Below are 23,016 nucleotides of genomic sequence, written 5' to 3' on the forward strand. Positions count from 1 at the left end.
TTATTTATTTTCATCTCCAGCTGCATTAAAACAAAAAAGAAAAATTAAGAAATGCATCTCCTCTTCACAATATGCCTGGTCCAAATGGCTTCTATTGCAATTCCAGCTGAAGCAGACATTTTAATAGCTTGTAAAACCAGAACGTTAAAAAGATACAGTACAGTATCAGAGACAAGACTGAAATACCAAAAAAATCAAAACAAAAAGAGTGCATTTTAGTCAGGCACATTAACATTCAAAAAGTTCAGTACAGTTAAAATGTTCTTGCATAAAGAAGATTGATATTTGCTTTCTTTTTTAATTTTGATTTTCTAATAGATCAGTTGTTTGCAGCTTCTCCCTAAAATTGATCATTGAAGCATCATATAAATAGCAAAATAACCAGTCAATTGCTTGCACTGTGTCACTGAACATACAAGCATTATTAAGCACATACAGTACTGAGGAAAACTGCGATTGTGTGAGTTGAATGCACATGTCTTTTTATATTCAGATTGGATATGCTATTGGCAACTGAAAATCTAAATGTACTGAATCATTTAGCAAACCATGATTATTCATTGCAAGACCAACTGCATTCAGTAGTCATTAAGTTTAGTAGCTAATTCATTCAGCCAGTCTTTATCTATATTTGTGGAATATTCAACAATACCCTTGCGTTTTAAATATCCACCATGAAGAAATGTCTATTTGTCCATGTGAGATTCAACCCTCCACAGGACAAAGGCTGAGAGTGTCTCCATTTCTGACCACTCCATTGGCTCTGTTCCGAGCTTTATCGGCTCTCCCATAGTTGAAAATGTTGTCCTGCTCACTGTCCAGCTCTGATTCTGACATCATCAGACTCGAGTTGTGCTCTGTGCTCCTGTGTTTAATATCTAAAATGACAAACAAAGAAAAGAGAATGCAGAATGAACTACAATTACAAACCTATTGGTCGGCCTCTAAAAAAAACAATGGTGTGAACCACTTAAGAATACAAGCCTCCAATGAGTGCAAGAGTGTCTTCATTCCTCCCTGCAGAAAATATTGCTCAAACTTACTATACTTTGGCTGAAGTTCCATCCTCTCCTGTTCATCCATGTTGTCCAGTATTGTGTACTTGGTTTTCTTCCTCACTTTAGTGCGTCTTCCTCTAAAACTAAAGCGCAAAACAAAGGGTAGAGTATAGATTATAGATACTCATACCACAAGTACACAAACTCACCATTGTCATTGTTTCTCATGGAACAAAAAATGCCCACTAAATATAATGAAAGTGAATGAGTAAAAATGCACCAAAAATATAAAAGCAGTCCATACAGAGCAACCTGTGCACTACATTCAAAGTCGACTGAAGACAATAGCTTTGACAAAATTTCAGTTTAAAAGTGGCAAAATGGACTATTTTTATGATGCTTTTGTATTGTTCCTGAAGTTTAAAAATTTGATATTCACTGTTCTTGCATGGAAAAGAGCAGTTAATACATAATTCAAAAGATCTCAAAAGTTATATGGGTTTGAAACGACATGAGGGTAAGTAAATAACAAACTAGCTGAACTATCCCTTGTTACTGGACAGGAAAATATATGACAACTAGGGGTGGAACGGTACACAGAAGTCACGGTTCGGTTCATACCTCGGTTCAAACATCACGGTTCGGTACGATTTCGGTACAATGGAGGGAAAAGCAAAACATAAATGCAGAAGGCATTGTATTTTTTAAATAAGTTTTTTTAATAAAGGCATAGAACCAGTTTATTTGTAGTGCACTGACAATAGTTTTATATAATTAGTTTATTAATTAAATTAATAAAAAGACCTTGCGATATGTTTGGTAATTGTACCTGAATTAATTTAAAATTATTTTGCTATATCTCAGATCAAAATATTTGTTTTTCCTTAATTTTAATTAACATTATTAATTGACAATGTAACATTATTCTCTTCTGAATTATAAATAATTGATTTCTGTATAAAATAATACTACCATTAAAAACACATTCGATTTTCTTTTTTTAATCAATGTAGAATGTGTAAGATTAGCGCTCCGAGGACAAGAAATGGAAACCAATGCAATATGACGAATGTCCAAAAGATGGAACACACAAGACTGTTTTGAAATGGAGTTGGATAAATGTGCTTTGCTTTTAAAACAGTGTGTGTGTGTGTGTGTGTGTGATTTTGGTTGGGTGACAGTTGTAGGTTACAGTTTGACAAGAGTTTACAGTGTGACAAAAGCACAATGTTGTGTTTTATTGCGAGTGTACACAAATATAAGTAAACACTTTGCAGGTTTAATGATCTGAACAAAATGACGGAGTATGTTTTTTGTTTCCACTGTTTGATCGCGCGCCTCTCTCTCTCTCTCTCTCTCTCTCTCTCTCTCTCTCTCTCTCTCACACACACACAGTTCGATCGCGCCCGCCTCTCTCTCTCGCACACACACACACACTCCAGCATTGCAATCTTGACATCGCTGCCTGTTCATTATGCGGTCACGGTCGGTCACACCAAACGCGAATAGAGCGTCAAATTCGCGTCTAGTTCGACGCTAGTCCAAAGCGAATAGGACGCGCGTATAAAGCCAACGTTTGAAGTGAACGCGCGTTCAGAGCTAAGTCGATGGTGCAGATTATGTGTCCCTAAAGAACCCGCGTATCTAACAGTAGTTCCGCATTACATTAATTAATTTGCACGCGAGTTTTATTTATTTTTATACCGTGTATTCTCCGTGTAAATTCGTGCACTGAACCGTGACGCCCGTACCGTTTCGGTTCGATACGAATACATCCGTTCCACCCCTAATGACAACACATGTATGACCAGACATTTCAATAGGCCGTTTGTTTACATGTAGTAATAGAATCTTAATCTTTAGTAAATATCACCTTTTACAGCAGCAGACGCAAATCCAGCTGATTGACAAGAGGAAAATGATTGTCACCAAACAAGAGATTGTGACATACAACACGCTCCAGTCTGCAGGGAGGAGACAGAAGATCAGCCCTCAGCCTTTCCACTGCTGTCAATCATTCTAGATTTTTCATGACAGCCCATCAGAAATATCACTATATCATTTACCACAGCAAAAAGCATCAATCAAGGTGTGGTCACGTTAGCGACATTTTGTAGGAATAAAACGTCCATTGTCAATAGTATAGCACTGCATGAAGCACAGCTCACACAGAAATCACTTTCCAACCAAACAGCTTTCTGTTGTCAATTTGCGGTCCCAACTTGAACCCAATGCAAAATCTACATCAGGAAACACCCACTTGTGCAGATTCCTATTTAAATAAATTAATTTTGGATACAAAATGTCACACAGACACAGTAGATGACCACACCTAAAGTCTGAATTTGCTTATATCTTATTTAAAATGTCTCATTTACATATTTGCCTTATTTTGGAGATAGAATAGAGAGGTCACACTAACCGCAATTGCTCTCGCCATCTTCAAGGAAACGGCGAATGGGGTTTTCCATCCAAAGAGGGTCACAGGAACAGCTCTTTGTAACAGGGTCACACTGACCACGTCCAGAACATGGCAGCAAACACACTGAAATATTCAAAACAAGAAAGTCTGCATTAAACGTTTTAATTTACTATATAAATTATTAGGGAAATTAAGTTGAAAAATGTCTTTAAAGAAAACAAATCAGGTCACTCACTGACTGTGTCCACTCTTAAGACCTTAAAGAGCAGGAAGTCGGTTTTCTCTCGCAACAGCTGGTTTCTCAGCAGACGAGTGAGCTTTGGGCCTGGGATCGTACCATCAGGACCCTGCACTGAGAACCTAAATACTGTGCTAGACATAAAAAACCCGTTTAGGCTTTAACTAAACTAGGGTTAGTTTCTAGCAATTATATAATTATGCTTAATTTAAGAACAACACAAGTCAAAATGGAGTTGTCCTTTAGATTAGTTTGGTTAATGTGTGTGTAGTACCTGATGTCTGACTGGCCGTGCAGGCCCTTCAGTGCAATGTCTGAGTCCAGAACGTGGAGTAGGGCGGCCAGCTGTCTCACTACAGTGTCCTTCTGCAGCTGGCTGACCTGAGCCACACACACCTGCAGCTCAAGCTCCACCTCCTCTCGCTCACGTGGATCTGGACACAAATATCAATGGCATCAAGCTTTTATTCACATAAGCATTCATTAACTTACACATCAGTGGTGATAAGTGGAAGCATGTTCGCTTGATGTGTGAGAACCAATGAGGTTCATTCTCGTGTGTTAAGCAGGAGTTTGAGCTTCCGCTAGAGGTTTGTTCTCGCATGTCAGGCAGGTTCGGTTGAGCTTTTGTTTATGTCCGCTGATCAGTGTTTATATGTGAATAAAAGCCTAAATCCAATCTGTTCATCATATAAAGCGATCGAGTCTCTTCAGAAAATTTGGACTAAACCGCTCGATTCACATGGATTAGTTCTACGATCTCAATGAACTTTTTGAAGCGTCAAAGTGGTAGTTGCGTAGATGTCAATGGAGGGTCAGAAAGCTCTCAGATTTCATCAAAAAGATCTTTATTTGTGTTCGGAAGATGAACGAAAGTCTTACGGGTTTGGAACGACATGAGGGTGAATAATTATAGTTTTCATTGGGTAAACTATCCCTTTAAATGTTTACATGAAGGTAGAAATATTCTGATAAGGTTTGTTTAAGGATAACATCCTTTCTAATCTCATTCCTCACTACCATTCAAAAGTTTGTAGGTTCATTTGTAAAATTGAATTTTTTGAAAGAAATTAATTATTTTATTCAGCAAGAATGCATTAAATTGAACAAAAGTCACAATAAAGACATTTACAATGTTACAAAATATGCTGTTCATTTGAACTTTATATTCATCAAAGAATCCTGAAAAGAGAGAGGCTGCTCACTGCAAAGCCATGGGTGGAGCGTGAAGTCCAGCTCCCCCTCTCTTGATGTCATTTGGGTGTAATGGGTGGAGCTAGAAGCTTCAAACACACCCTAATCCTACCCTATGCCTCCACCCATTAGACCCACAGAGGTGAAACTGACTAGGTCAAGGTCAAGCTCAACCCCATGACGTCCAGAGAAGGGGAGCTGGACGCCATTTGGCTCTGCAGTGAACACCACTAGGGAAAAAAATGTATCATGGTTTCTACAAAAATATTAAGCAGCACAACTGTTTTCAACATTGATAAGAAGTCTTACTTGAGCACCAAATCAGCTTATTAAAATTATTTTCATTTGTAAAAAACAAACAAATACTGAATACTGTATTTTTAATCAAATACATGCAAAATAATTTAAAAATCTTACCGACCCCAAACTTTTGAACAGCAGTGTATTCTTAGCCTATACGACATGCCAAATAAATGATGGATTTTAAATATCTAGCAACTGTTTTCTACAATGAATGAGTAATATCTTACCAGGGCGTACTTCCACAGTGGCCGTAGCCATGTTCGAGCGGCCCTGGGCATCAGTGACCCGGAGTTGGAATAGGTACGTTCCTTCTACCAGATTGGCGAGGTAAAGGAAGGCCTCGTGATCTGAGCCATATAAAACATCCTACTCTCAATAGATATGAAACCAAGAGAGAGAGAGAGAGTGAGAGCAATAGAGATCATCAGGTAAAACACTAAGCCACAGCAAATGGTGTACAAATAACTCACTCACCCCGGCAGCAGGACTCTGTTCATCCCGGACCCAAAGAAAGGACACGTTTGCTGTTCCGCTGTTGGACACCGAGCCCCTGAGCACCAGAGAGTTGTTGGGCAGAGTGAGTGTGTGGCTGCCGCTGGCATGGGCGACTAGTGGAAGGCTTTTGACTGTGAATTTAACAACACACTGAATTGCTGGAAACGTCCTAGAACGCTTTTTGTCAGAATATCTATTGTATTATCATTTAAAGTCAGACAACCTTCTTTTTTGTGGTATATTTCTCTTGAAAGGTGTTCTTGTGATGTCTTTCTTTAACCCTCTCATGCTCATCTGTCATTTTTGACTGAAAGATTTTTTTTTTTTTTTTTTTTTTTTTACTTCGTCGGAATGGTACGAAACTTGGTTTTGGCACTTGCTATGTGAACAGAAAAAATATATAATTTACATTATTCGAAAAGGTTAAATGGTCTTAAAAAAAAAGTAAAAAAAAAAAAAAAAAAAACTCCTTGCAGTCAAGAATGACTGGATTGGAAATGAATGGGCAACGAATTTCATCAAGTGAAAACGTTTGGTAGTGCGCCCAAACAAAATCTTACTGAAAACTCAAATTTGGAACACATCTTGTTTAGATTTATGGCTTTACTTTTCTAGCAGTTTTAAAGTAAAACATGTTTTGGAAAATATATATTTCATATAAAAAAATGAAATAGTATTTTAGTGCATTTTTCATAATACACGCTTTTAAAAACTTTTTTTCACTTCAGGAATAATCTGTCAAGAGTGACTTCTTTAAACCAAACTTAAGTCTGTGGTCCAAACAAAGCATTCAAGATTTATGACAGTTTAAGTTGGATATTTCATTTTTAGGACTATGCTCAAAAAGTGTATAAATGGATTACAACTACTACATAAATATAATTTAGTACCATAAAATCCCTTAAAAATACAAAATGTTCAATAAAAAACATAGAACTAAAATATAGTGCATTAATTTCATGGAAATAACCAAAAAAAAAATGTACCACCATGCGAAGAGGTTACTATACGTTAAAATAAATTCCAATTGGTTTTCTATTTTCTGTAATGCCATGACATTCATGCATTTTAAATGTCAGTGTTTAAATTATAGAAATGCATATTATGGGTTACTTATATTTATACATTTACATAATTCTGCTCACCTTCTTTAATGCTAACGGTCAGGACTGCGCTGTCTGTTTCTCCCTGCTGATCTGTCACAGTCAGTTTGATCTTGTAATTCCCAGATCTCAGGCCAGTTGCTATGGCAACTGCTTTACTGGCATCTTTTATCTTCAAGCCTGGAGGGCCACTTCACCATTACATAGGAGAGTGGTGATGGCACATCAATACAATTTTCACCAAAATCCTTTACTATTCATGCAACACTAAGGGTGATTGAAAATGTAGAAATGTGTTTTGAAATATGAGACAGGGTTAAGCAAGAGTAGATCCTACTGAAGCATTCTTAAAGACAACATGCCACATTTGTCCAGTTAATTAAGGAGTTGAGATGTCTGGCTTATTTTCATGACATTTTTTAAATTTTCAGTTTCAATGAACTGGTTTAATACATATGATTTAATGGTTCTTTAACATTTCAGTGCTTTCCAGATGTCCTGTGAGATTGTGTGCTTTAAATTTATTTTTTAAAATATATTTTAATAAAATGCCTATGTACAGTACAGTTCAAAGGTTTGGGGTCAATACAATTTAAAAAAAAGAAATGAATGCTTTTATTCAGCAATGATGCATTCAACTGACAGTAAAAATGATTTATATTATTACAAAACATTTCTATGTCAAATAAATGCTGTTCTTTTGAACTTTCTATTCATCAAAGAATCCTGAACAAATGTGCCACGGTTTCCACAAAAACATACTGTTTTCAATATTACTAATAATAAGAAATGTTTCTTGAGCAGCAAATCAGCATATTAGAATGATTTCTGAAGGATCATGTGACACTGAAGACGGAAATTCAGCTTTGCCGTTACAGGAATAAATTATATTTTAAAATGTATTAAAATAAAAAACAGTTATTTAAAATTATTACAATATTTCACAATATAACTTTTTTTTTTTTTGTTAAATTAAATTGATTCGTTAAATTAAATAAATGCAGCCTTGTTGCACATAAGACAAATTCAAAAACATAAAAAACTGTTACAGACCCCAAACTTTTGAACAGTAAATAAGTAGGTGTAGGTAAATAAATGTTTGTATAAAATATAATATATAATGATATATGATATAATTTAAATGGGTTACACTTTATTTTAAGGTGACGTAGTTACATTGTACATGCTCAAATAAGTACTGAGTAATATTAATTAACTACATGTACTTACTATAGAGTAACAGTTAGGGTTAGGGTTTGGTTTAGGGTTACTTGTAATTATACATGATTTACTGTTATTACTACAGTAATAACTAATTACTATGTAAGTACATGTAGAAACGTGCAACTACTTCAAATAAAGTGTTACCTTTAAATGTATTTACAAACAAATAATTTGGTTCATGAACCAGTTCATCCAGTTCATTGTAAAGAAGCAACGTTAAAAGAATGATACTGGTACCTGATCATGTCCCATTGGTAGCTGCTGATGGCCTGATCATCGGTGCTGTCGCTGCCATTCAACGTGATGCTGTCGACTGGAAGGAAGAGTTGCCTGTCTGGCCCTGTTATAGCAACTGGTGCTTTGTTTGCTACCACACAACAACATTTCAATTATAGAGAATGTATAGATTTTCTATATACACACTGAATCTGATTGGTGTAGTGGGTTTGTTTTACCAGGTAGCACAGTGACTGAGATGGTGTCTGAATCCCGTTGACCTCTGGAGTCAGTGACTGTCAGTTGAAACGTGTACCGACCCTCCTGGAGATCAGAGAGCTGCAGGAAAGGTGATCTCACATCCTGAAAACACATAGCATATGAAAACATCAACTGCTCTACAATTATGTCTATCTATCTATTATCATTTCAGTCATATCCGACTGTTGGTGATTCTATGGCTATCTCTTGCCATTCACAAGATACTGTCCATGAATTGGGGTAGGTTGCTAGGTCTTTCACCAACCCTCCCCATTACATGACTTGGGACTCACACACACACACACACAGACAATTTAGCATCTCCAAATCACCAAAACTGCATGTTTTTGGATTGTGAGAACCCAAAGGAAACCTCTGCAGACACAAGGAGAACATGCAAACTCCACATAGAAAAGACTCCTAGCTCAGCTGGGACTCGAACCGGGACCTTCTTGCTGTGAGATTAAATGGAGAGAAAATTTAGACTTTGGCTTTATTTTCCTGATTTTTTTGATTTTCAGAAGAGACTGCATGCGTCATGTTATCATTTATAAAATGAACCATTGAATCATATAAAATGAAAAATGTAATTATTCATATCCAGTATTTGACAAAAATCTCTTCTGAACATATTATAGTTGACATTAAGTTTTACAGCTCTTTACTCTCACAGCAATTGACTCATTTATGTCTGTTTTCTATTGAACTTTATTGTACATTACATGTACTTACAGTGTACTTAACTGAGGTTAGGTTATTGTAATTACTGTAATAAGTACATAGTATGAACATGGGGAACCAGACTGTAAAATAAAGTTCGGTTACACTTTTTTTTTTAAGGTGTCATTGTTACAATGTAATTATATATTTAAGCACTGAGTAATATTAAGCAACTACATGTACTTACTATTGGGTTAGGGAAGGATTAGGATTTAGTTGAGGGTTAGTCGCATGTAATTATGCATAATTGACTGTTATTACTATGGAAAATACATGAAATGTACCATATGTAACAAGGACACTGTAAAATAAAGTGTTACCTAAAGTTCTACCCTGTTTTCCAATTTCTATTTGTCTCATTTATTTCTTTTTTTATTTATATTTTAGGATAAACACCTGAGACATTACTGACAAACTCCAGTAAGTGTTCTTCACTTCAGTGCAACACATTTTTCCACTGACTAAAATAAAGATCTAATTACCTGCATAGTGACTTTCTGGGTCAGGCTTCTGGGATGGAGACTCCAGAGGTAACTGGTAATGGCATGGTCATCAGTGCTGTGGTTACCCGACAAGGTGAGGTGGTTGAGAGGCAGGGTGATGACCTGGTCACTGCCTGGTCTGGCCAGAGGAGGGTCATCTTTTGGGCTGCTGACCCTTACAGTGGCAGTGGTGGAGTCAGTCAGTCCATCAGAATCAGACACTGTCAGCCTAATGTAGGACAAGCAAAAACCAGGTCAGGATGGAGTTAATGAGGTCAAGCCAAATTAAAAAAGCCCCGGAGGAATCGCCCACCAAAGATTTCAACATCAAATTGTAGTTGAAGAATGAAAATTATACAATACATAGGCCCATTGTTACAGTACAAACTTAGCTAAGTCCTTATGTAATGTGCAGACGTAGGCCAGTAAGCAGTGTGTGTGTAAAGTGGTCTTTAGTGTCCTTGTTAGCGCGCCCACACCCACGCCGGAAACCCCGGTTCGAATGCCGTTTGGAACAAGTCGAGTATGACAGGTTAAGCTTACTTGAAGGTATATTCTCCTGGTGAAAGATTCTCTAGCTGTAGTACAGGTGTGTCAACAGGCCCCTCAGGTTTCCAAAAAGGGCCGTCCACCTTTTCCCACAGGTAACTGACAACTCCAACATCATCCACACTCTCTGGGAAGCATCAGGATGCACATTTGGTTAAAAACTCATGAATCATCTAAAGAAAAAACTAAGAGAAATGGACAAAACAAGCTACATACGACTGCCATTAATAATGAAGGTGGAACCTTCTTGGAGAAGCACATCTTGGCTCATGGGCAGAGTGACGGCTTTAGGAGGCTTATTTATATCCACTGCTGCAGAATGAAAAGTAAGCCTGTTCATATATAAAGCACATGCACATACGGTATGCTTGGCAAATAATATCAAATTATGATCTAAAGAAGGTGAAGTTATACCAGGGTGTACTGTCAAGTTCACAGCACTTTCTCCATACGCTTGTTGTGCTTTCACACTCACTCGGACAGCATAGACTCCAATGGAAAGCTGGAATAAAGGAAACAAAGATGTTTTTAGAAAAAGAACATAGTCTAATCTTCTAAATGAGTTGAGGAGTTGAGTCTCACTTCTGAGATTTTAACAGACTTGTTGTGGTGCCCCTCCATCACCCCGTGGTGTCCATCAGGAGCTGTTACCAAAGTCCACTCATATGTGTAAGGAGCCTCTGAGGAAAAAGCCACTGTCAACATAATATTAAATGCTTAATTACGATTCAGGAATGCAGAAGGCCGTACAGTACCTGAAGTGTCATCTGGATTAACAGTAGCATTAAGTTCAACTGTATTTTGAGGCAGTGTTGCTTCCACAGGGCCTTTAATGGACACAGACAGGGCTCTTTCTGAACAAAGAGAGTGTGTGAAACGAACGTTAATCTGAGTAATAATAATAGTGATGCTTGCTTGCATGAGTAAGCACCACTAATAATTAGAAATAATGCAGTAACACATCTGTAGTACCTGGCTCTTCTGTGATCATCTGCGACGTGGCTTCAGTGCTGAGTGAAGTACTACTTAAGAAACTACTGACTGCGCTGAACCTCGAGGGCTCTGTGCTGATGTCTTGCAGGACATTAGGTGGAGTAGTTGCAGACGAAATGTTGTGTGGGTCTTCTTCAACCTTTGATGATAAAAGAAACATTGTTTTCCAAACTCTACTGCTGTCACCCATGTCGACCAGAGTCTGTGGACTAGTACAGGACACCAGAACAAGGCAATGAAATGTGAATGACATGACTCTAACAGGATAATGATGAAGTGTTATTTACAAATTTCACAAGATTTGACACAGCAGATGAGACATGAAAGACTGATTAAGCACTTGGCCAGAGTGAGAGTACATTTGAGACACCATGTTTCCCAATGACGCCACAATATTAAAATAGAATCATGACATTTCAAGTCATGATAATGAATTGGCAACTAACACCATCTATAAGAGAAAAGCCAGTTCCTTTCATTGCTGATTGCTGCCAACAGCCATGTCAATTTTATGATATATATATATATATATATATATATATATATATATGAATGTATGTTAAATTTAAATTATCTTCATCTTTAATTATAATATTTTAAATTTTATATATATATACACTACCGTTCAAAAGTTTGGGGTCGGTACGGTTTTAAATACTTTTAAAAGAATTCTCTTCTGCTAACCATGGCTGCGCTTATTTGATTAAAAATCCAACAAAAATCAGTTATAGTATTAAATATTATTCCAGTGTAAATCAGCTGTTTTCTGTGTGAATATATAGTAAAGTGTAATTTATTCCTGTGATCAAAGCTGAATTTTCAGCATCACCAGTGTCAGTGTCTTCAGTGTCAAATGATCCTTCACAAATCAGTATAATATGAGGATTTGATGCTCAAGAAACATTTATTATTATTATCAATGTTGAAACAGTTGTTGGTCTGTCAGTTGTACAGTTTTTTTTTGTTTTTTTTAGGATTCTTTGATGAATAGGGTTAGGGTTAGAATCTTTTGTAACATTATAAATGTCTTTACTATCACTTTCGATCAAATTAATTATTCCTTGATAAATAAAAGTATTGATTTCTTTCCTCCAAAAAATAAAAATAAAATTCTCACTGACCCCAAACTTTTGAACGGTAGTTTATATATATATATTAGTATTATATAATTACTGTATAATACTCAATAGGCCTATATTATACATACAAATAGTCCACAGTTGAGAACAGTTGTCTGCCCAATATTGTTTGTGGAAACCATGATCCCCCCCTAATGTGTAAAAATAAATAAAAGTATTCATTTCTTTCAAAAATAGTCTGACCCAAAAACTATTGAAAAGTAGTGTATATAATATTTATATACCTGTCTGTTTTTCTCAATGTCTTTAGGGTGTCTGGAAAAAGTATGCATTAATCTGTAACCAACACTCACCGTTATGTTAAGTGCAGTGGTTGTTTGGGGCGTAACATCGGATTCTGCTTCAATAAGAGATGATCTGCTTTCATTTCTCATTTCTGGGAAGTGACTTGGGGGAAAGAAGCTACTTTCAAGAGAGCCCTGCACTGCCATCGGTCTTTTACCAACTCTCTCCATTTCTGATTGGTTGAATTCTTCTTTTCCTTGAACAAGTGGCCAAGCATATAGCCCAGGGCTTTCTACTTGTTCTACAGTTGTGCCATCCCTGTCTTCAGCTCTTTTTTCTTCATCCAAACTTCGAAAGCTCTCAGCATACTCAGCATTAGTGTTTTCCAAATCTTGAATGCCTTCCACCAAGGCAAGGTCCTTCATAGGGTCCTCAGAGCCCTTGTGCCTGGGAAGAGGCTGCCAGTGGTTTGGGAAAGACTCTCCTCGGACCAAGGATTGGAGAACCAGTGTCTGCGGGGGCCCACGTTGCAAAAAGGCCAGGAGAGAGTCAGTACCAGGCCTTTGCTTCGGCTGGCAATTTTCTTTTCGCTGACAACTGAGCACATAGCAGCGGTGCTCAAAAAACCAGGCCAGGTCACAGCCCAGGAGACCACAGCAGGCCCTCGCACACTGGGCCATAGACGATACATCCGGAACCCGTAAAATACTGCTGCTCCTCAGATCCGGAGACACCACGCTCTCCGTGTAGATTGCAGCCTGCCAGCACTGTCCCGATACTGCATCAAAAACAAACAACAAATGCCTGATAAAATAAATGTTAGGGTTTGTCATTTTTGATTCAGTAGTCCAAAAAGACGTTACACAGCCAAGCCCCTACAGTATCGCAGCATCTCCAAAAAAAGTTAAAATATACGTTTATGGAAAAAATTATGTGCATTTATCACCTAGTTTTTCTCTCAGTGTCTTTCATGTCCTCAAAGTATGTTTAAATGGCAGCTTACTAAATTATTTAGCATTTCCTGGACTGAAGCAACTTAGGTTTCCTTGGTTAAATCATACATTATTTTTTAAATCATTCTCCTTGACTGTGAGCTCCATACTCTCACTATATCATACTATATAAGTCATAAATGCCTGAAGTATCAAATATGATACAAACTTTTTAACTTTTTTAAAATTTTGTCTAAAGCTTCAATAAACTGTTCCATTAAAAATATATAAATGTATATGGTACAGATTTGCCTTGGTGGTGATGCATGTAATGCAGAAATATATACTTGCCTCTGGTACAGAAGAGCAGCACAAGTGAGAGAACTGGAGAGACATTCATGATGACACTGCTGCCTTTACACAGCAATGGATCTTGACCGTCATTACCTCTTCAAACTTTCTATAAAGAGGAGACAAAACACGCTAGGCTATCACAAACAGACAGATCAAAAATAACATTACAGCAGCATTAATAAATTAATAGTAATTTGCCATTTGTTGCATGGTCTTTTTTATTTGACTTCTATCCCTCACAGCAACCGGCCCTGGGGGCTTAGATACCTCTGGAGAAATGGCACGTGACACTAAAATACATTAGCCTATATTATCCGCAATGTTGTATTTTATTATTTACCAAAATTAACGCAATGTGTTACATAAAACAAATCACTAAAAACAATGGGACTAAATAGAAAGTCAACATAAAAAATATGCGCTGCTATTGTGAGTTGTAGCTGTACCCGTGGGATGTGACGCTCTTTTTCAAGCATCTGTTTCCATGACATCGAGAATCAGCTTCCGCACTGCTGCTCCATCGCGAACCTGCGCTGGATACTGGAGTAATGCTGGGATGAAGATCTGCTATTGTGGCAGTGATGCTGAGATGAAGGTCTGATTATGATATTGCCAGAGAGATGTTGTGTATGTCTGCGAGAGGGAGTGTCGGCAGAGCAGACAGAGAAAAGCGGGGCGGAGGGAGACACGTGACGTGATCTCTGTGATGTTGCAGAAACACACCACACCACCACATCATCACATCCCTTGATGCCAAGTAGAAAGTTTTTTTTTACGTTTTTTTAAATTATTATATTATTTAAATATTATTTTATAAAATACGTTATTGTATTAGCATTAATAATTATAACTACTTACTATACTAAACTATATAATAATTAGGCTACTATTAATATTAAGTCGACCACACCTCAAAACGTGGTCACAGAAATAACAACAACATTATATTATTGTATTATTTAAAAAATACGGAATTATATTATCATTATTAATTATAATATGTATCAGTATTTTGACCACACTCTAACACATGTGGTTAGAGAAAACAACAACAACAACAACCAACAATCATCACCATTATACACAATTTTCTTTGAAAAACACCTTAAAAATTCTCCAACAATTGCACATTATCATACCAAACAAAGACTTTTAAAGGGACGTTGATCATACTTGAACCGCTTGGAACGGAGAGCTAAAAAGGGGCGGGGTTTACCAGCTGGCTGAAATAATAGCCTACTCGTCTCCTGAAATAATACTCGTCTCATTTTAACGCTTCCCTGCGTTTTTAATTCAGTGTACATATCTTATTGTAAGCATATACCATAAAGTACGAGAAAAACCTTCTGAGATAAGAATTCCGCTCAGTTTTTCATAGACCAACCTCGATCACTCTGACGTCGGAAATCGAAACTAACTGCTGCTGCCCTATAAAAGGATACAATAACTACTGTTGTCTGTAAGTATGAAATATATATGCTATCTCGTAATTGTGTCTTATATCTCGCAGCTGTTAAAGTTTGTTGAAGTTAAAGGCCTAATTCTGACTATTTATCCGACACTGTTTGACAGTAGGCTATTCGTGTTCATTTAATGTATGGTAGCCTATCGCCAAAACAAAAGTTATATCCTAATACAGGTTAATATAGGTTATATAAAGCAGTAGCACGTACACATAGCTGTTCAATTTTAGATTTAAGCTATAGCCTACAAAATTATAAATCACATGCCCAGATAACTTAGCTATAGGTCTAGCACCTGTTGCCTAATATTCATATTGTTGGCATTTTGGACACAATGCATGTAGTGACTAATAAGCTAACCATGCTTTTCATAGGCATAGGCTGAATAAACTTGTTCATGTCAGGTTTAATTTGACTGCATAATCACTGTCAGTACCAAACCCTGAACAGAAATAGAATCTGAAAGCTCCTAGAAGCACAAACCTATCCTCCCTGCTAAAATGGATAAACCACCTTGTTCACCGAGGTAAGTATTCACTATTATCAAGAACCATTGAAAGCACTTGTATTTTCTGTAGTTAATCAATGCCTGTTATAGCCTACTGTATACATGTTTAATATTTAGTTTGATTATCTCATTTCAAAATGTCAAGCTGCTTTAGTCTTAATAGATAATATGCTGCTGCTGTTTTATTTTTAATGGATTCATATGTATAAGCTCACAACACAATTGACTTTTTGACATTCTGTATTTTATTCTGATATAGTGATACCTGCTCAGGAGAGCCCCGTGTGGGCTGTAATGACAGTGCTCCATGTCTTGTGGACACCAAAGTTGAGGGGAAAACTGGGAAGAATAAAAAGCATAAAAAGAGACGCAGAGCTGCATGCCAAACGAAAACAGGTGGTGATTGTACTCCGGTCACTGTTGAAGAGCTGTCGCCACCCTCACAACACCCGCCTGAGCGCAATGAAAAAAGGTCTGCAGGATCAAAGCAAGAAAAGAATACTCGCAAAACAAGAAATCCTTCTATTTCACCTGAAACTTCTCCTGCACCCTCCTCTCATCGACAAAAGGCCCAAAGTGCACAGAAAACATCAGCTCGGTCTACCTGTGACCAGTCGACTCAGACGGAGTCACCCCAACTCCAATCTGTCCAAACGCAGTCAACACAAACCCCTCCGATCCAGGGTGAACACACACCATCAACAGAATCCAAGTCCACCCAGACAAAACAGTCTAGTTTTCCATTAAAACAGGCATACTGGGGAAATTCATTCACAGATCAGTCAGCTGATCAGCAGAAACCCCAACTCAGCTCCAGAAACAGCTATCTGACAGTCATGGCCTGGAATATAGACGGTCTGGATTCGGATAATGTCTTTGACCGGGTCAAAGGTCTGCTGTCACTCTTAGGAAAGTAAGTGTTACTCACAATTATAATTTTTTTTTATATTTTCAGTATGCATACATCTTCAGACCAAACATTAATATGAATAGATTTCTCTTGCACAGATTTATAAGGATGATTAAATAGTGAATAAAATTTTTAAATGATCAGGTTTAGAGAGTTTACAGTTGCATAGTAGTGTTTCTGAGGTTGCTTATTTAATATTATTCACATTTAAACGTAAAGTGTGTCATTTCTGCTCTACTGGTGGCACTAAGCAAAATTTTGATAAATATGATTGTTTTCCAACAATCAGTTTCCATGAACACTCTCCTGAACGGATAGTCCTGCCACAAACTCAAAGCTGATGTTTCATACTATTAGAGATGCTCAAAGAAACAGATCAATCTTTTGAATCTACAAATGAGTTACTTACTGTATTGTTTTCTTTGCATATTAATCTGAAAAAGTATTTTAACATTAATAGCATTGCACACATCATATATAGCATTTAGCAGTCTCAATTAACTTAAAAAAATATCGAATGTATTACAAAAAGACTTGAATGATTTGATCACTATATGATTTTAATGCAGGTACCGTGCAGATGTTGTACTGTTACAAGAGCTGATTCCTCCTACTTTGAAAGTTTTACAGAACATTATGACAGATTATCAGTTCCTGCAAGGTATGTTAATAGTTGCATACAAGCTCAAAAAATAAATACTATTTCTGGTATGAATATTAGATGATTTTATGTTTCAGCCAGTGAAGAGGGCTATTTCACTGGTATTTTGCTCAGAAAGGAAAGAGTACAATTCCTCCAGAGCAGCATTGTGAAGTACCCAACCACAGAGATGGGCAGGAACCTGCTAGTTGCAAATGTAGGTCGCTGGATAGTTATTGTTTTGATATGCCTGATGCCGTTGACCATATTTACAATGATAAAAGTCATAATGTAAATTTAGACCATTCAAAACATTCAGCGTCCCGTTTTGTGTTTGCATGTTTGTTTAGGTGAGCTTTTTAGGCCATCCACTGTGCATTATGACATCTCATCTGGAGAGCTGCAAGACAGGTTCTCAAGAACGCCTGAATCAGCTGCGGAGAGTCTGGAAATGGATGAAAGAGGCTCCAGAGGACCACTCAGTTATATTTGGAGGAGATACTAACCTCAGGGATTGGGAGGTTGTGTGTGATACAAACATGTGTTTGCTCTAAATCAAAAACCCACATTTTACTCTGTCAAAATGTGACGTGTGAATTTGTTTGTCTGTGTTTGTTATGACAGGTGAAGAAGCTCAATGGGCTGCCGGACAGCATCTCTGATGTGTGGGAGATGCTAGGGAAACCAGAGGAAAGCAGATACACCTGGGACACATCCATCAATGATAACAATGAAATCCCTAATTCTATACGCCTGCGATTTGATCGAATTTTCCTCAGACCAGCCGCAGAAGGTGCCCAGCTACGGCCAGAAAGCATGACCCTGATTGGTCTGGAGAAGCTGAAGTGTGACTATTTCATCAGCGATCACTGGGGCATTCTTTGTACTTTCACATTTGAGGCATCAGAAGAGTAGTGTGTTACTGACTGATATTCTTTTTTATGGCCTCCGCATGATTATAGAACTAAATGGGTCATACGCTTGTTAAACAAATCATTATTTATTAAACTTGACAATCATAAACTTCTGGTAGATTAACTTATACACCAACTATACATATAAAGGGGACCAAGGCTAGTCACACTTTTTACTCCAGTGATTCAGTGAATATTTCTCAGTTTCCTATGTAACCACATGCCGTACATCTTGGCTACAAAAAAAAAAAAGCCTCCACAAAAAATTCCAGTTATTGCACAGTAAAAAAATATAATATAGTTCATTGAACTCACTGACCATTTGTGACAAGCAACATATCACTGGAACCTGCCAATAAACAGCCTATTATTGGGTTTTAAACACATTTTAAACCATAAAACAGTGATGAAACAAAATCAAACCATTGTTTTGGACAACAAATATTTTAAATATTATATTGTGTAACATTAAAAACACATGACAACTTCATCCTGACTTTTATTAAAAGTCCTACCAACATAGTTTTCCCCCTTGTTTTTCCACTAGAGGGAGCTCAAAGTACAGCATATGATTCATATGTATGCTGTGACTGAGAACATCAACCACACAAATATTTTGTTCATTTATTTTAAATCATTATATTCTGGGTTTGGAACAGAGTAAGTAATGTTACTACATAGCATATATGAATACTTATAATGGTTTTGTGTTTTATAGATTTCATTTAAGATTGCAGATTTAAGAATGCTAACTAATTTTTTGTTCAGTATAATTAAGCATCATTGACACATTTGAATAGGATGCACACAGCAGTGCAAAAAACGTGTATGCGTTTTGATTCAATACGCATGCTGAAAGTCTGGACTAAATCTTTTGGATGACCATGAATAATTATATTTAAATGGATGGATAGGAAGGAATATATTCTTTTGGTGAGGAACTGGCAAACATGGCCTGGTTTTCACTTGGAGAAATGATTTACAGCACATTCTCTCTCCTAAACTAAACAGAATTGAAATGTGCCAGTACAGTTAGAGAGAGGTGGCAGGCTGACAACAAGAATTATTTTTTGTTATTGGCATGGTGTCAGGAATTGGATTAACAAAGAGCCATTTACCAGGACAGTCCTCATCATGGACAGCTATTTAGGAATTTACTGTAATGTGCCACAAATTCTTCACACTGCTTCTGTTTCCTACATTTATTTTGAATTTGTGTTTGTCTTACACACTCATTGTTATTATCTAGAGAGTCTAAGAGAGATTCTGCCAGCATTACCTCTCACATAATTGAACACTTACTTATGTAAACAGAACTTTTTTTAGGATTTTATGCTAAAAAGAAAAAGAAATGTCCTTTAAAATGAGTGACAATATCATTAATCAAAGGTTTAACGCAGTAAATGGATCAATGTTCTGTCTAATCTGTTTCCTTCATAATACATCACAGAAAAAGAAGAATGTATTGCCACATCATCTCTATAAAGTATTTAATCACATGTTGAATGTTGAAGTATTCTATCAGCCTAACTAGAAGGCATTATTTAATAAAGACCATGAAGGTTGTGAAAGATCATTAGCTCCCACTGTTATAGGAAACCCTTAGTCATTTTAATACAACGAACTAAAAATAGACTCACACTAATCATTTTAGAATATTTTATCCTGTTATTAAATTGGGTCAAACCAAGAGTCTATTTGAATATAGTTTGTGTGGAGCCCTGAAAATCATGCATTTTCATAAAATATTATCTGAACATCTGGTTTCATAACAAAGAGTCAAGAATCCCTCAGAGTTCCTATATATCAGAATCTGAATCAGAAAGAGTTTTATTGACAAGTATGTTTTTGCACACACCAAGGAATTTGTTTTGGTGCCAGAAGAAGCTCCCAGTACACAGAGACAACAATAAAAATAGACAACAAAATATATCACCTTATTGTACATGTTTGGTCATGATCACCAGCCTGATCAAATATAACATCTGTGGTGGTCTATAGTGATCGCAGTAGAGTTATCAAATAGTTACTGGAAATAACATTTTAGGTTTGAGGATCCAGAATCAGAGACGTCTTGGCTTCTTTAATAGTGTTTTTCCCCTTTTTGTCACATCATGTTGTGCAGAGTTCATTTAAATAAAGGCCTTTTCAGCAGTTTTTTCCCAGTTCAATGACACATCAGCAGGGGTCATAGCAAATAACAGTGAGCCTGACATCAATGGACATATCAGCATATATTTATTATAAAACACTTGCAAAGACAGTGAATATATTACAAATACTTTTAGAGAAGTCACAGTTTGTGAAGTGTCATTATTGCAAAACACAGCGTGTAACCAGAGAACATGGCGTGCCAATTTATACCTTAAAGGGGCAATTCAAAAATAAAAACCGTCATCATTTACACAACCTTGTGTTTTTCCAAAACTGTTTGGCTTACTTAAATTATTTATTTATATATATATATATATATATATATATATATGACTGCATCAATATCATAAAAAAAGCACCAAAAACCTAATTAAGTAAGTGAAAGATGCTGTTTTATTTGTTGTTTCTTTGTTGTTACTATGACATAAAAATTCCAGGACTTTATTAGCACAGCATATTTTAACCAAAATGCACCTTTTGGATCCATTGTTTTAACCATCCATTGTTACATAAACTTGACTTCTGACTTGCACATGGTGACAGCTATAACCTTATCATTCATACAGTTTTAGAAATGATTTGAGTGTTTAATTAAGATAAGATCATATAGGATTATGGGAGTATCCTTCATCCCACAAGAATACTAACTGGAGCTGCTTATGATTTCCTTATGTTAACAAATGTTGTTCAGCACAAACAGGACAATAGCATCTCACCTCACAAGATTGCCCGTTATTTATATTTTACACATACTGTGAAAGCTTTCTTTCATTTGACCCTTTTGGTTAAACGTTCTAACTAATAATAATATTTATGTTATTGTGATAAATACTCTTAGTTCATCATCATCCTCTTACAAACAAGATGATATCCTAATGCACATGCCAGTTTCCTAGTTCGTCTATATCTGGCAAATGATGATGACCTTAAGATCATAATTCACAGTTCAAACTGAAATATGACAAAAGACTCCCATGCTATGGTGCCCTGCACGTCCCCTATTAAAGCAAGTGACATTTCAAGTGACTTGACAGCATGGAGATCAACCGATGCCATGGCAGTCCAAAGCCCACCTGTGCATGCTCAGATTAGCAGAGGAAATAATTACATTAGAAGGCTTCCTCCACTGTACTGGACATATTTTAGACATGATAAGCCTGAGCTGTCAATAAGGATATGCACAAGGCAGGCAGATAATACAGAGAAAATGAAGAACAGGCTTACAGATAGACAGATCACTGATTTAACAGATAAACCAAGGGGGAAGATATTTGTATGTATTTATTTATTTAGAACAGAACAGATGAATTAAGATCACACGGTTACATCAATGCTCCAGATTCAACCATAATGCCTCATTTTAATCTGATTTCCCTGATACTTGAAAGAAAAACATACACAGTAAAACACATTCTGTTAAATAAAAACTGGAAACTGAGTTTGCCAGAAATTCACTGTTTGGTGACATTTATATAAAAATCAAAAACACAATTTTAACAATAATTTACTGCAAAAGCACATAAAATCAAGTAGCACACCTAATAAAAAATGTTAATATGTAATTTTCCATTACTTTGCAACAACTTTACTTTAAAATAAACAAACTGTAGGCTATTACATATTACAGTTTAATTCACTATGACAGAGTAGGCTACACCGGTCTATTCATACAGATTTATTGTGGACTGCCTAATCCAGAGCAGGTGGCAACAAATGTAGGCTACTATATGTAATTACTTAAATGAATGGCTATTCCTGGATTCTCATATTATATGAAATTCATTTGCATATGAGAAAAGAGCTCACCAGGTTATGAGATTCAGCACCCTGTTGGTGGTGGAAATTCTAATATGGAAATTGTACAGTAAGCCCGGTATTAGCTAATGCATTGCTAATGCATGCAAAACTTTACCGTGTTAAGTAGAACATTGACCGTCTTTCAGCAAATTTTCACAAGCAAAATAGAATTATTTCAGAAGAAATCCAAGCAGTTGTAAATTTCGCACAAGGAAAGATTTCCCTTCACTGATTTTGCAACGTGTTCGACGGATTCGCCATGTTGACTTTCATAAAGCTGATTGGGATAAAAAGAGTTCTGAGGCAGCTTCATACATTGGCAACACAATGGATTGTTTGGCTGCAAATCTGCATGACTTGACCCCGTTGCGAAATAAACATTTCGCCCTAACGAAATAGTAGGCTACCTGTTTGCGTAGATTCCTAGGTACGCGAAAATTAGACGAACAACAATAATCGCAACTGTCACTGTAATTTGTCAGTTTCAACATTAAACTGAATGTGCCTGAGCATCGTACTGTTGCGACTGCCTCAGGCCAGCGGTAACGTGAGTTCTTTTTTACGAGCTTTTTTACTTTAGCTGATTTGAGAGTTGTGTTGTTCCACACATGATTGTATTATTATTCCAATTATTCCCTCACCTCTGTCCCTAATCAAGAATGAATTTGAGGCATGCTCCCTGTGGGATGGCATAAACAATTAACCATGATGTGCTCACTCACAAACAGCTGAATTCTGATGGCTGATGATGCACCAATGAACTGCCATTTTCAAATACAATC

The 23,016-nt window shown here is 36.7% G+C and overlaps 2 protein-coding genes across 5 annotated transcripts; one reads left to right on the top strand and one right to left on the bottom strand.

Annotated features, from left to right (window-relative positions):
* Positions 1-74: 74 nt before the first annotated feature.
* On the bottom strand, positions 75-14,549 carry kiaa0319 (KIAA0319 ortholog). Of its 3 annotated transcripts, none has more exons than XM_056270859.1 (21): positions 14,295-14,549; positions 13,846-13,950; positions 12,631-13,340; positions 11,178-11,337; positions 10,961-11,059; positions 10,788-10,882; positions 10,620-10,707; positions 10,422-10,517; positions 10,200-10,332; positions 9,657-9,885; positions 8,433-8,556; positions 8,215-8,344; positions 6,796-6,944; positions 5,630-5,781; positions 5,383-5,521; positions 3,933-4,092; positions 3,656-3,792; positions 3,421-3,543; positions 2,872-2,962; positions 1,044-1,141; positions 75-878 (listed from the first exon to the last, which is right to left on the bottom strand). In XM_056270859.1, the coding sequence occupies exons 2-21, from the start codon at positions 13,892-13,894 to the stop codon at positions 706-708; spliced, it is 3,135 nt and encodes a 1,044-aa protein (XP_056126834.1). In that variant the 5' UTR covers positions 13,895-13,950; positions 14,295-14,549; the 3' UTR covers positions 75-705. The 3 variants fall into 3 exon arrangements, with proteins under 3 accessions (XP_056126834.1, XP_056126835.1, XP_056126832.1); XM_056270860.1 differs by having other exon boundaries at positions 10,449-10,517; positions 10,788-10,885; XM_056270857.1 differs by having other exon boundaries at positions 10,788-10,885; positions 14,295-14,548.
* A 1,198-nt stretch (positions 14,550-15,747) lies between these two features.
* LOC130104376 (tyrosyl-DNA phosphodiesterase 2) lies at positions 15,748-18,730 on the top strand. 2 transcript variants are annotated; one of them, XM_056270863.1, is made up of 6 exons: positions 15,748-15,837; positions 16,079-16,732; positions 17,299-17,390; positions 17,468-17,586; positions 17,720-17,893; positions 17,994-18,730. In XM_056270863.1, exons 1-6 carry the CDS (start codon positions 15,812-15,814, stop codon positions 18,282-18,284), a joined length of 1,356 nt encoding a protein of 451 aa, XP_056126838.1. In that variant the 5' UTR covers positions 15,748-15,811; the 3' UTR covers positions 18,285-18,730. The 2 variants fall into 2 exon arrangements, with proteins under 2 accessions (XP_056126838.1, XP_056126839.1); XM_056270864.1 differs by having other exon boundaries at positions 17,720-17,890; positions 17,994-18,526.
* Positions 18,731-23,016: the final 4,286 nt, after the last annotated feature.

This window comes from Rhinichthys klamathensis, unplaced genomic scaffold (genome assembly GCF_029890125.1).
Source record: "Rhinichthys klamathensis goyatoka isolate OS25496 unplaced genomic scaffold, OSU_Roscu_1.1 h1tg000309l_1, whole genome shotgun sequence".
Taxonomy (NCBI): Eukaryota; Metazoa; Chordata; class Actinopteri; order Cypriniformes; family Leuciscidae; genus Rhinichthys; species Rhinichthys klamathensis.